The sequence below is a fragment of the Aspergillus ochraceoroseus genome, assembly GCF_002846915.1.
Source record: "Aspergillus ochraceoroseus IBT 24754 chromosome Unknown P175scaffold_1, whole genome shotgun sequence".
Classification (NCBI taxonomy): domain Eukaryota; kingdom Fungi; phylum Ascomycota; class Eurotiomycetes; order Eurotiales; family Aspergillaceae; genus Aspergillus; species Aspergillus ochraceoroseus.
In genome coordinates, this window is record NW_024468476.1 from 3,774,602 (window position 1) to 3,787,937 (window position 13,336).

Consider the following 13,336-nt stretch of genomic DNA (forward strand, 5'->3'; position numbering starts at 1 on the left):
ATCACCTATTGATAGCACCAAACCCCAATTTCCATAAATGCGGCAATCTCATGTATTCGTACCAAAGGTAGCTATATTAGAAATATCGTAAGCGCTATAAAATACAAAGACCCAATCATTTCCTCTGCCGCTTAGTGCTCTTATCACTGACGTTGCTAAGTACACTAGCTGATCGCTTGTGAGAAGCACCCTCTTGATCTTTTACTGGTGTTCCCTGTGCCGAAGCACCACCCCCAGGTCCCGCCGGGGTAGATGCCTTTGTTGCTCCCACCTCGCCTTGTTGAGCATGAGCAGAAGAATTTCCTTGGCCAGCACCACCAGCAGAAGGAGGGAGAGGGGTGTCATCTTGCTCAGACTTGACCTCAGGCTTGTCCTTGTCCCGGAACTCTTTCACCTTTCGTTCTCTATCTTCCTTTGCAGCCTCCAGCACCCGAATTTCGCTTTCTACCTTTTCGGCGACCTTGCGGGCATCCAGAAGCAAATTCACAGAGTGAATCAGTTTTTCGAAATCCTTGCAGACTCGCTCCGTAGGCATGACCAGGCGGAGAGGAACTTCGAGCTCGGCGAGTGCGGCGGCCAGCTTCTGAGTTTGTACATGGGATTTGGCCTGTGTGAGTTTCTGGGCGCGATCGCTGCGGAATTGCACACCTGGGGCGAGACGGTCGTGGTGTTGTACACCGTATCGGGATTCTTCGGCGGCTGTGAGGGTTCGGATGGCTTGTTGGGCGGTTTCTTTGTTTGCTGCGGCGGCGGCTGCTGCTGCTGCTGCTGCTGCCTTCTTGGTTGGGGGCGCAGTCGCACTGCTCGGGGCGTTCGGGGTATCTGCTCTGCTGTCGCGGGCGCTGTTGGGGACATTGGGGGCGGGAGTTTGTCCCGCGGAGGTGGAGATGGTTCCTTCAGGGCCGAGGAGGGAACGGCGTTTCTTGCTCTTATCCGCCTGGAGGAGGGTCTGTAGGAGGTGAGATAAACCCTGGCTGGTTTGGTAGTTGGTTGTGTTGCCGACACTGACGGGGACTTCGAGACGCGAATAAAGTTCTCTGCGTTCGGCGACAAATTCTTGCTCGTTGGCAGTGATACGTTTGAGCTCCTCGAGGAGAATCGATTCTTCGCGCACTTCGTCGGCGGTACGGTTGAGCTGAAGAGCGGCAAGTTCCTTGCGTGCTCGCTCACGGTCGGGGTCAAACTTCATCATCTTCTCGTGGAGGTCGAACTCGGCTTCGGACATTTCAGACGGTGGGTGTTCAAGAGCAAGCATAGAAGCGGCGACGAAGTAGTATCGGGCTTTCATCTGCTCCATGGTTCTGTATCGCTTACTGGGTACCAGCGCAGTAGAGGGTGTGTCCGTGTTGTCGACGGGCTGTGGTTGGAAGTCGTAGCGGTCCGCAATCACCACCCATCGGAGGTCATACTCCTCAACCAAGTCCATCAAATAGTCTGTCTCCTCGCGCGACCAGTCGTCACTCCGCAAATGGCGGTTGTATTCTTCGGTAGAGTATCGGTTGGGAACCTTGGCTTTGATGTTGTACTTGACAAACGGGTACTCTTGCTCAGCAGGTTGCGGGGCGCTTTCCTCAACTTTGGTCTGATCACCTTCAGGCCCCGGGCCCTCCAGTGCTGGTGTAATCGTCGATTCGCGTTGTCGTTGCCAGTGGCGGAGAATGAGATCGTCGGACCGAGCGCTGTTTACAAACGGGGCCATTTGCCTAATATACACAATCAGTACTCCGTAGCCTCTGTTGCTTGCAAGCCGCATACCAAGGTCGAACGCGAACTTTGCTCATCCACTTAGGGCGTCCCTTGTATCGGTTCTCATGGATCGCGATCGGGGGGGCTCTCTCTCCTAATAAGGCGTAAAGTTCACGAGTTATACCCTCTAAGCGAAACAAGGAAAGTCAACGATTAGACTCTATAATTTACATTCAGAGATAGTGTAGCACACACACCTGGTCGCTTCTCGACCACTTTCTGCTTCTTGTGAGGTCGTGGTTGACCCTCCGCGGGCAAATCCAGCATGTCACGAACATCGGCGGCAGCCATGATGGGAAACCTAGAGGAGGCCCCTAGTTTTAATCTCACGGGTAATAACTTGGATTTAAAAGCGAGCGATGAAACAGTCTTTGGCTGAGCGACAGCCTTGAGGTTGATAGAAGATGCAGATGAAGATGAAGCCAAGATGAACCCAAAGTTGCAGCGACGGAGGAATGAGAATTCGCGCCAAGACTTTTTTCTCCTGGGCGGCCAGATCTGGACACCATAACAACTGGCTATTGTCTATCTCTCTCGGATTCATCTCCCTCTCTGCTCGCTTCACCTAGGCAGATTTAATCGCTTCCCCCCTCATAGATCTGCCATCATGGCTCCTTCGAAGTCGTCGTCCTCATGGATTTCCTCCGCCCTGGCTGTGTACGCCTTTCTGTGCCTAGCCATTCCCACCAACGCCCTCTACTTCTACACGGACGGACGCCAAACAAAATGCTTTTTTGAGGAGCTTCCCAAGGGCACCCTGGTTGTTGGTCCGTTTTAGTTCCCTCAGATTCAATTCGCTTTCTTTCTCATATCTCTAATCTTTCCCTCGCGGTAGGAACCTACTCTAGCGAGGTTATCGACCAGCAATCCGGCACATTCGCCGTCGACCCCAGCATGAAGATGCTCATTACCGTCGACGAGACCTTCGACGACAACCACCGAGTTGTCTCCAAGCGAGATAGCCATTCCGGCCGGTTTACCTTCTCTGCTGCCGATGCCGGTAGCCACAGAATCTGCCTTACTCCCGAAACCAACGCCGCCACTGGTGGATGGCTGTCTGATGCCTCCACCGGTGCTGTCAAGGTCACGCTGGACATGGCCATTGGCGAAACCAGCAAAATCGAGTCGGAAGATAAGGGTAAAATGCAGGATATCGTTCAACGGGTGAAGGACCTCAATGGCCGGTTACAGGATATACGACGAGAGCAGGTCTTCCAGCGAGTACGTGACATTGTCCAGCCTTCTTTTCCGCTTTACATTCGATTGAGAGGTTATTTACTAACACTTTACTTTTTTTTCCCCATTTGGTAGGAACGCGAAGCCGAATTCCGTGATCAGTCCGAAGCTACCAACTCGCGTGTTGTTCGTTGGACATTGATCCAGCTGGCTATTCTGTCGGTTACCTGCGCTTGGCAGCTATCCCATCTCCGGTCGTTCTTCATCAAGCAGAAGTTGACATAAAGAGCATTCATTATATACATGGGGTGATGGCTTAGAGTAAGAAATGAAGGAGATGAGAACCGGAATCGTTGTTGAACTGTACGGCGTATACTGTGTGATTCTTTACGATGGAGCGTGGTTACCCGATTTCGGTTACTAATATGTCTTACTGCCTAGCGATTTATTCATGAAACGAGATTTGTTATTTTTTTTTTCCTTTCGTCTTCATACTTTATGGCTGTATTGTACAATTTTTTACGATTTGGGACTTGCTGGCAAACTTCGGTAGTAGGACATTCTCTCGTGTATGATGACAATTCTTGTGAGGAGCGCAAGAATGCCTCGGGAGGATGGCTGAGATATAAAACCTAATGAATGTGTTATAAGATTAATTCCAAATAAAAGCACACGGAAGCTTCGTTCGATAGAAAGACCAGACCAGACACGTAATAACCGAAATCGCAACCATATTCATTAATGATGAATATCTATTCATCAGAGCATAAATTAAAGTCTAGTCTATATATCCTGTGGCCCATACGCCAAACAGGTATATATTCCAAAAAAAAAATGCAATTAAACAAAGATCATGAGGTATAGAACGAGAAACAAGAATGGTGCAGTAGGATGTTTCAATCATTTTCAGAAAAAACAACCCTTAGAAATTTTGATGTCATATATTCGTAGAATCATTGAAATGTCTCGCGGTGTCGCTGCAGAATCCCGTGATAAGCCGCTCCAGATCCATGAGTTTATATGGTTTGGTCATGTAACCCTTGATGCCAACTTTTGCGGCACGGCTCAGCGCCTCGTCTGTAACGTCCGCGCTGACGGCAAGGACAGTAGGTGGCTGGGGCCGAATTCCATTTGGTTCGACAGAATGGGATGGTAAAGATTGACCCTGACGGACGGGTAGGGAACTAGACGGCAATTGATCCCGGTATTCATCGACCAGTTGAAGAATTTTCGACGTAGCTTCGTACCCATCCATTTCTGGCATCCAGAGATCCATCAGGATAACATCCACAGGTTTTAACCTCTTCTGATGACTGGGTGGCGCAGGGATGAGGAAATCATCCGAGCCGTTATGGGGATCAATGGACTTCTGAGAGTTGCTTGTCGCATTTACCGAAGTCTGGGATTCGAGGATATCCTGCATTGTCTGTACGGCCTCTTTTCCATTACAGGCTTCATAAACCTCCTGATAGCCAAGCCTTTTGAGCATATGGACCAGTACCCGTCGATTAATCTTATTGTCTTCTGCTACCAGGAAAGTGAGAGGGTACTTTTCTCCAAGTTTGCTATCATAACCATCCCCGTTGATAGAGCCTCTAAAGGTCCTTGCATTAGGCATAGAGCGCACAGGGGTTGGGGCGCGTGATAGTGTGTCGTCTGTAAGGCCCGGAGATGGTTCTTGGACTGGTGGCTGCGCAGGTGGTAGAGATGGAGATAGAATGGAAGGGTCTGGAGTGGTAAGGCTTGCGCTACTCGCCCTTGATGAGTCCTTCATGTGGGGAGGAGTTAACAACTTTGCTGAGGAAGCGCTTTGACGAGCAGACTCGTTCTGATTTATGGGAACTCTAATCTCGAATTCAGAGCCACGGTTAGGACCTGAAGTTGAGGAACGGACGCAAGCGAGATCTCCACCCATTTTCCTCGACAAACCCTTTGCCACAAGGAGTCCTAGACCAAGTCCATCTTTACTCCGAGTGGTTGATGTGTCTTCTCGGGTGAAAGGCTTGAACAAATTGGGCAAGAAAGCTCGGGGAATACCTGGCCCGGTGTCCTGGATGGTAATCAAAATATCGTTGGCTTTTGTACTGAGTGTAGCCTTGACGGTGATCGTGCCACTATTAGTGAATTTGACAGCATTCAGAAAGACACAGGATATCAGTTTAGCCAAATCCCTGTCATCCACCAGAAGGGTATCTGGAACTCTAGGATCCACCGACCAGTCGATCGTTTTAGAGAAGACTTCTCCATTGGAAGAGCGCGAGCGGACCTCGATTGTCTCGCCCAACTCAGCCTCTTTGCTAACCACAAGGTCGGGTCTTCCACCGACATGTAACGATTCATTGATCACTAATCGAAGTAGATCACGAAGTTTCGTGAACCGCAGGGCAGGGCCTTTGATATTGATGTTGATGCCTTCTAGCAAAAGATGCGGTGCCGATCGCCGAACAGCCAGTGAAGGACGAGGGTTTACCATATTAGCCATTACCGCCTCGATTTGATGGGCAGGGGTGGAGTCGTTAAATATTTTGTCACTCTCATGAATCGCATTCTTGACTTCTTCGGTGCGAGGGGAAAGCTCCTTTGCCGAAGAAACTCGAGGGATTTTATGTTTGGGAGTCATCCAATCCGAAGGATTACTCCGCCGGCGTTTGTAAGGATTAACTGTTATATTGCTCCCCTCGATAAAAAGGTTCGGTCGACTGTCTGAAGCAGTTACTGGAGACTTGACAGCGCCGCTAAACAATTCATTCTCCTGTTCGCACTGCGGTGTCTTGGGAACTTGCATATTGAGGTCATAAGCATGGACGACGTTATCCGCCGCTTCCACGGCACGTCTTGCACTATCTATATCACAAGGGTCTGTTAGCATGGGGGAAAAAAATAATACCTAGATCGCGGCGGGGGAGTTATGTACCTTGAACCATTTCAATACTCTCCTTGAGTGACTGGAAGACAAACGCAGCTCTTGGCGAGGGCTTGCCTTGGATTGCTTCACGGACAGTGGCATGCATAACATCCAACATTCCGACAATGCCTTGCATTGGGGTTCTAAGCTCGTGAGATAAGCTGCGCGCGAAGGGTTTCAGATGTTGGGAAGAAAACTCGGTACCACCATGCGAGACGGTTGCCGTATCATGAATCACGTCCTGACTGGTAGCGAGGTCATTTGCAACCTCATTTGGTCGGTTTATACCAGTAACCATGTTGTCTTCGATGATTCGCTGGACTACTAAATCCTCCAAGGAAAATAGTATCATCTCGAGGAAAGACCATGAGAGGCTGCGTTTCTGCAATCCAGACTCCGACCACATCAGACCAAAATAAGCCAGGCATTCGGCGCCCGCAAAGAGTGGGATCGCCAGGTAACCCTCTGCAGCGAATGGGAGCTTGTCTCTGTCGAATGAAATGAAGTTACTCAATTTCTCCGGAATCAAGCACGGTTTCTCAAGATCCATGTGGGATAAAGGATTTCCTCCGGCAAAATATCGGTTTCTCTGCAATCCAACATTTTTGAATCCATCGTTGTAATACAATGCCGTACCAAAAAGTATTTGTTTCTGTCCACTAAATTCTTTGACCTGTTCATCATCCTGAGCCCTTCGCGCTACGAAGGCATACTGAGCATCACATAGCGAGGCAGTATGCTCCATAAGCTCGCTCCAGAATGACTCAGTGTCCAAGACTCGTAATTCTTTCTTCAGCTTCGCGATCCGCTCGATTGTGGTATATTTAGGGCTCTCAATACCCCGACGCTTGGGTTTTGAGTCCCCATCTCGGAAGGTAGGGTTTATTGGGTTGCAGTGAGGTTTGTATGACAGAAATGAAAGAGAGGCGCCGGAAGCCAAATTGGGCCAATCCGGCTCGATTGAGTCGGACATGGCTTCCAACGTTCGCGAGCCGTATTCGTGAGGGAGAATTCGTATAAACGGCAGAGTCTTCGAGAGAAGATTCGAGGTTTTTTTTAAGTTATAGGAGGACGCCAGGTCACTGACAGGGACTGGTAAGAGATCAACAAATTCCGGACCGCGTCTTTAATATGGGCAAAACGCATGGTTTTCGGTCTACATTGATATATCGAGGATAGTTAGCAAATAAGTTCACATCCTAATGAGCTTGAAAGAACAACATACACCACTATTGGTTGGTCGACGGGCTATCCTGCACCGCGGGGTCGGGACGCTCTGCTCTTTAGAGCAGACGTCCTCGGAAGGTTTCCGAGCGCAGATTAAGCTAGAGTTATCTTCGATTGAGCCAGAAATTGGTCCCAGGTTGAATTTCGGTAAGAATAGGGATATGGAATGAATATCCCAGTTTTGAAGTTTGGGATATGGATAGAATAGTCAAACTTGGGTCGTCCTCTTCAGTATCAAACGACCGATAATATTTCCATGGATAAGCAAAGTTCCAGCTGCCTCTTTTAATTTCTGAGTGAGAGGACAACCTTGTCAGGTCTATCCTTGGAAAGAGCTGAAAAGGATTTCCGCCAACAGCACCGAACCACCCGGGGAGAGGAGAGAGAGGTCTAGCTGGAGAAGACCGGAAAGTGATAGTGAAAATGAGTAAACCCCGTACCGCCCAGGGAACCCAAAATAGTAAACAAAACGAGGAAGAAATGAACAGCGGTGACAAAGCCGTTCGAAAGTAGAAGGGGAAGAACTTGAGGTTGATGGAAGAGGGGGAAATGAAGAGAAATCGACGGCTTATGTTGATGGGGCCAATGAGGGCCGATGGCCAGGTCTAGACGTGGGAGACTTGTAGGGGACGGAAGTTGGAGGCAGTTCCCACTGAAGTCTGTCCGTAATTATTCGGATAATAAATAGTTGTGGATATGTTTTTTTAGATGTTGTTATTGTTGTTGTTATTTTTTAATAGTTACCACCCTTTTGGTTGAGATGTAGTTATACTTTTGTTTCGCTGCTCTGGATCTCCTCTTCGCCAAGTTCAATCAATATACAGTTGTAGCAACCAACAATAATCCACCCACATACACAAACCTCTTCATTCCTCAAGATTAATATATTTATCAAGGCTTTACTTTGTGAAAATCCTCTTCAAGCTTATCTAGGCCCGGGAATTCCCTGATTGTGAAGTTTAGGACTTCCCAAAACTGACCCAAAATGGCTCCTCTTCCATCCTTCCCTCGCAGCGGGGAAGAAAGAGCGGTCTTGGGACTTGGAACAGCAGAGGAGCCCAGAAGAGCTCCAAAAACAGGAGAAATATGAGAACAATGAATATTCCATATTGAACATCAACAGTAAACCCCTCCCCTGGCTATTGGTGTACAAATTGTGTAGCCATACACTTGGCTTCTGCCTTCACGTGAAACTCACCAACCCCTCAGTTTGCTCATCCTCATAAATGCCCCTTTTTACTCTCTCTTATTCATGTTCGCAAAGACAAGAACTATCTTGCTGTCTATTAAAATGCCTCCCAAACCATTTCGAATTGCTGTTCCTGATGCTAAGTTGGAGAGCCTCCGCCAAAAGCTGGAGGCTGCAACTCTCCCGGATGAGCTCGACAATGCCGAATGGCAGATGGGTGTCCCCTTGGATAAAATCAAGCGACTGACAGCTCACTGGCGAGACAGATTCGACTGGCGCGAACAGGAGAGGAAGTTGAACGACAATTTTACTCAATTTACTCTCCCAGTTTCGGTATCTGGCTTTGACGATCTGGAAATACATTACCTGCATCATACCAGCTCTACCGTGGAAGCCATTCCCCTACTCTTCCTTCATGGATGTAGGAATTTCCTAACCCAATATTATTGCCCTCCCCCCCCCCCCCCCCCATGCAGAGACTTTCTAGACTAACCCTACCATTCGACTTTAGGGCCGGGGAGCTTCATCGAGGCTACCAAGGTAATCCCGTTGCTAACTGTGGGTGATAACAACAAACCGGCATTTCATGTTGTAGCACCATCCTTGCCCAATTTTGGCTTCTCTTCCGCTGTTAAGAAGGTCGAGCTTGCTGACCTCTATCCCTGATACTTAAGCTAATTTATGTAGAGAGGGTTCGGGCTGAATCAGTATGCCGAGGCAATGCATGGTGTCATGATGGCATTAGGTTACAAAGAATACGGTGCGTTCAGTGCCTCCGTCTTCGAAGAAAGAAAAGAAGCATGAACTAAACTCTCATGAGATGGGGATGGGAGTAGCCATCCAAGGCGGCGATTGGGGTGCTTTTATCGCCCGAACAATGGCCAGAAAGTACCCTGACCAGGTTAAAGCTATCCATATCAACTTCTTCCCGATGAGTCTCCCACGTCCCTGGCAGAGCCCGGTCCTGTTTTTCCAATCCCTCCTCACAGTCCCATTCTCCTCTGAGAAAAAGGCCTACCTCGCTACTATCCTCCAATACATCACTAAGGGAAGCGGTTACCTAATTCAACAGTCTACTCGCCCACAGACTATCGGCTACGCACTGCAGGATAGCCCTGTGGCACTGTTGGCGTGGATCTACGACAAGCTGCACCAGTGGGCGGACGACTACCCCTGGACTGATGATGAGATTCTTACCTGGGTGAGCATTTATCTCTTCTCCACTGCGGGTCCTGCGGCATCAACACGGATTTACTATGAGAGTTCCGAGGATGGCTCGACTTGGGAGACAACATCAAAACCCGCACCTGCAGGTGTGAAGGTTGGGGTTGCCCAGTTCAAGAAGGAATTGATGAAGTATCCTTTATCTTGGACCCAGATGTTAGGCTCTGTTGTGCAAGCCACTGAGTACCCACGAGGCGGTCATTTTGCGGCTTGGGAAGTGCCTGATCTACTGGTAGACGATGTGAAGTCGTTCTTTAGTAAGGGGGGTCCAGCCTACGAGGCGGTACTGGGGAAAGATGGATTCTAAAAGATGTAACTGCAAGGTAACGCGTGGATTACCGGAGAGTTATGTTTTTGTTCGTATCAATTTAAGGAAGGGGAATTTCCTAAATATGAAAGGCAAACCTGAACGTTTACGAGGGCAGTGATACCAACTACTACAATACGAATAAATTGCTTTCAGCTCGTAAATTCCAGTGGTTATGAGGTTCGCATTAGGACAGAAGAAAAACAACGTATAAACCCAAAAGATCCGAAGAGTGCCATGCCATCTAATCTTGTCGTCCCTTCAATAGCCGCTGGGTAACCTTGTCTTTCTCTATGATGTACACCTGGGCACCCCAACCGGAAAGGGCATCCCTATCGACAGCACTGAGGAGGGCCTGCGAGATGGTTTCGAAGAGGTCTTCGGGGGACTAGGAAACAGTTAGCGATTCTAACAACACAAATGGCATCCACAATAAAAGACGGGGAAAAGAAAAGAAAACATACTAGATCCGGCTCCCACAGACCCTCACAGGTACCAAACAACTGTTCGCTCGCAGTTCCGCTCACAATAAAGTCCTTAGCGAAATCAATACACCCGATACTGTCGAATCCACAAATGAAAGGTTTCCCTGTCGTGTTGTTCACGCCGGCAATAACGGGGCTGACGAAGAAAGGACCAAATCGTTTCTCGTAAAGTGAAGAGCTAACCAGGTTGGCGAGCGTCTGGGGTGCGATGTGTCGTTCTTCGCGGAGGCGGTACATGTTCACTTTATACCGGAAGAGATCTGAGACAGTTGAAACATCCGTAGCCAGACCAGTGAGGCCAAGGTATGTTCCGGGGGCGTAGTTGAAGATCTTGGGGAAGTTGTTTGAGACGGTCAGGGCCTGCATACCGAGTCGGAGATCACAGGCGATTGCGACGCAGTCCTTGCCCACCATGGCGACACAAGCACCGCCATCTGTGTACCGGAAGTTAATACATTGAACGCAGGGTCACGGAGGGATGGGGAAGATGGAGGGATTCCTACTGATGTCGAATGGGGAACCCTGAAGAGGTCAGTCAGCTAGATTCTTGGGATGAGAGATGGGCAGTAACAGGGGCACATACCATGATTAACAAACAAGAATTGAGAAAATGAAAATTAAAGAGAGATTCCGTCGAGGATATTTCTAACTATGAAGGAGGAAAAGAGAAAGAAGAGATGGTGTGGGAGGTGGAAATGAGGATGGAGAAGAGAAGGGAGATGCTGTGAGAGTAGGCGTGGATGGAGGATGAAGCTCTCTCTGGTTGCCAGCTCGTTCTGCCACCGAGCTTTCTGCCGATGACGCGACGCCCGCTGCCTGCTCGTCTGCTCTCCTCGCCTTCCTTCTCACCACCTGTTCTTCTTCGAGGATTTTCGATCATCTTCTTTCTTCGTCTTTATTTCTGATATTATAATTTTATGTTTTGGCTCTACTGTCCTTGCTAACCGATTTTCCCGCTTTTTGCAACCGCCTCATCACGATCTCTTCACCCGCCGCAATACCAACCCCGCAATACGGGGCATCTCTACCATGAGCTCTCACGTCGTAGTTCTAGACTCGACGGCTCGAAGGGCGACTATCAAAACAACCCCTGGCAAGTATCTGACAGATATCTTGCAGGAGGCATGTGCCAAGCTAGGAGTGGATGCCAGTCAACACGGATTGAAGTAAGGCTATCTCCAGATATTGACACGCCCAGTTGCTTACTCTACCCCCGTTCTCAAGGTACAAGAGCAAACAGCTTGATCTATCCCTAGCGTTTCGTCTCTCCGGACTCATACCTGGCGCAAAGTTGGAGCTAGTTCAACTTTCTCGATCACCCTCCGTTGTGAATGTAGCCCTACAGCTTCCGCCATCTGAAGCACGAGGGGCTGTGAATGGCCGCGTCACGGATAAATTCCCGAGTACAACGAGTATATGGATGATCCTGCGCAAGTTTGAAGCTGGAGTTGCTGGAAGTACATCGATTCGAAACCTTACAGGCCGAGGGGTACCTGTTGCTGTTTACGGCAACGCGAATTCAGGACGATTGTTTTACGAAACCCCTGTCGTTCAAATTCTAAATCGGGAATTGTCAACCTTGACAGATCTTGAGAAGTCACTGGCGCAGTTGGGCCTCAATAGTGGAAATGTATTGCTGAGGTTAAGCTTCCGCAAGACAGATCAGCCACTAGAGGAAGCAATGATGAAGATCCACGAGCACTTTAAATCGTCCGAGGATACTACACCAGCAGTAGAACCGTTGAATGCGTCCACTACACAAGCAGACCAAGATAGCGAGACCAGCGAGCAAAGCTCCCAGCCACCTGTACCTACACCTGACGCCAGCGTAGACACCCCAGTCACTACAGAACAGCCCCTTTCAGTCACACCTCCTGATTCTCGCGCCGAAACCCCTGAAACACGGGAAACTTCATCTCGACCGGTGACTGTGTACGCGCCTCCATCCAACGACACACCCCAATCTGCACAGATTGCCTACAACGAAAACGACTACATCCCCTCAGTCGAACACGCCCAGTTACACCAGCGGCGGCTCCAAACAGCCTCAAAAAATACACGCCTCCCCACAGATGCTGAGATTGCCGCCGCTGCCGCAGCGGAAGAAGAACGGCGCGCCTTGGTAAAAGAGGTGGAAGTAAAGGTTCGACTTCCTGACCAGAGCCAAATAGTCTCTAGATTCGGCCAGCAAGATACCGGGAAATCCCTCCATGATTTCGTACGGAGCTGTCTGGCAGCCCCATATGCCAAAGAGAGATTCATTTTGACCAATTTAACCTCTGGAGTTACAAGCGGACCCGGTCCAAGGGTTCAAAGAGCAGCTCCTGTTAATCACCTAATTTCCGACTCAGGCCAAAGCCTCCTAATCAAAGACCACAACATGACGGGCAGAGTTCTTGTAAATTTCTCGTGGGATGCGAGTGCCTCACCGGCCGCGCGACAAAGCCGCACTGGCATTCTGAAACCGGAGCTCCAGACCAAAGCCCAAGAACTAACGGTTGAGCAACCCCCAGAGGCGATGGACACATCTGAAGATGTATCTAGTTCAAAGGTAAGAGGGAGCTCGAGTCAGCAGGATGGAAATGGGGACAAGTCTGGCCCGCGCAAAACATTACCCAAATGGTTGAAACTCCCAGGAAAGAAATGATTTGCATTTTGGGCCGGGGGAGGAAAGGGAAAGGGAAAGGGACAATCTTCATAGCGAGCTTTTGTATAACCGATACGTCCAACATAATGAATTCAATCTGTTTTCTCACCTAACCCCATCTTCAGAGTGTAATCATTCTATTTGCTTCTCGTCATGCCGCTTGAAACTATGACAACACCTAGCAATTAGCAAGTCCCCCCTCTCTCTCTATATTATATATATATATTATATATAAGTACTCCGTAGACCAGCAGAAACACCATCCACAAAGTATATATATCTACGTAAAGAGAAAAAGAAAAAGGCCCAGACTAAGGATACGAATACGACTACGGCATCCATATTACAAGAACGACTTGAAGTAAGCAGCAGAGCAAGTAGCTTCGCGAGCAGAAAGAAAAAAAAAAAAAAAAAAAAAAAAACAAGTCGA

General features: G+C 48.9%; 6 protein-coding genes across 6 annotated transcripts; 3 read left to right on the forward strand and 3 right to left on the reverse strand.

Moving 5' to 3' along the window:
- Positions 1 to 115: 115 nt before the first annotated feature.
- Positions 116 to 2,037, reverse strand: P175DRAFT_0430532 (SANT/Myb-like DNA-binding domain-containing protein; the record flags this gene model as incomplete). The annotated part of the gene is made up of 3 exons (XM_040893428.1): positions 116 to 1,703; positions 1,756 to 1,871; positions 1,918 to 2,037. The coding sequence occupies 3 exons, from the start codon at positions 2,035 to 2,037 to the stop codon at positions 116 to 118; spliced, it is 1,824 nt and encodes a 607-aa protein (XP_040756325.1).
- A 232-nt stretch (positions 2,038 to 2,269) lies between these two features.
- Positions 2,270 to 3,560, forward strand: P175DRAFT_0451050 (emp24/gp25L/p24 family protein). Its single transcript, XM_040894478.1, has 3 exons — positions 2,270 to 2,513; positions 2,582 to 2,967; positions 3,058 to 3,560. The coding sequence occupies exons 1-3, from the start codon at positions 2,354 to 2,356 to the stop codon at positions 3,205 to 3,207; spliced, it is 696 nt and encodes a 231-aa protein (XP_040756326.1). The 5' UTR covers positions 2,270 to 2,353; the 3' UTR covers positions 3,208 to 3,560.
- Positions 3,561 to 3,859: 299 nt separating this feature from the next.
- On the reverse strand, positions 3,860 to 6,800 carry P175DRAFT_0520774 (uncharacterized protein; the record flags this gene model as incomplete). The annotated part of the gene is made up of 2 exons (XM_040899164.1): positions 3,860 to 5,766; positions 5,837 to 6,800. The coding sequence occupies 2 exons, from the start codon at positions 6,798 to 6,800 to the stop codon at positions 3,860 to 3,862; spliced, it is 2,871 nt and encodes a 956-aa protein (XP_040756327.1).
- Positions 6,801 to 8,345: 1,545 nt separating this feature from the next.
- P175DRAFT_0490018 (epoxide hydrolase) lies at positions 8,346 to 9,774 on the forward strand (the record flags this gene model as incomplete). The annotated part of the gene is made up of 4 exons (XM_040895776.1): positions 8,346 to 8,664; positions 8,755 to 8,882; positions 8,931 to 9,003; positions 9,035 to 9,774. 4 exons carry the CDS (start codon positions 8,346 to 8,348, stop codon positions 9,772 to 9,774), a joined length of 1,260 nt encoding a protein of 419 aa, XP_040756328.1.
- A 226-nt stretch (positions 9,775 to 10,000) lies between these two features.
- Positions 10,001 to 10,955, reverse strand: pup3 (proteasome core particle subunit beta 3). The gene is made up of 4 exons (XM_040896419.1): positions 10,843 to 10,955; positions 10,763 to 10,781; positions 10,239 to 10,693; positions 10,001 to 10,162 (listed from the first exon to the last, which is right to left on the reverse strand). The coding sequence occupies exons 1-4, from the start codon at positions 10,843 to 10,845 to the stop codon at positions 10,019 to 10,021; spliced, it is 621 nt and encodes a 206-aa protein (XP_040756329.1). The 5' UTR covers positions 10,846 to 10,955; the 3' UTR covers positions 10,001 to 10,018.
- Positions 10,956 to 11,071: 116 nt separating this feature from the next.
- P175DRAFT_0554194 (putative UBX domain protein) lies at positions 11,072 to 13,013 on the forward strand. The gene is made up of 2 exons (XM_040900542.1): positions 11,072 to 11,425; positions 11,484 to 13,013. The coding sequence occupies exons 1-2, from the start codon at positions 11,289 to 11,291 to the stop codon at positions 12,904 to 12,906; spliced, it is 1,560 nt and encodes a 519-aa protein (XP_040756330.1). The 5' UTR covers positions 11,072 to 11,288; the 3' UTR covers positions 12,907 to 13,013.
- The last annotated feature ends 323 nt before the right edge of the window (positions 13,014 to 13,336 follow it).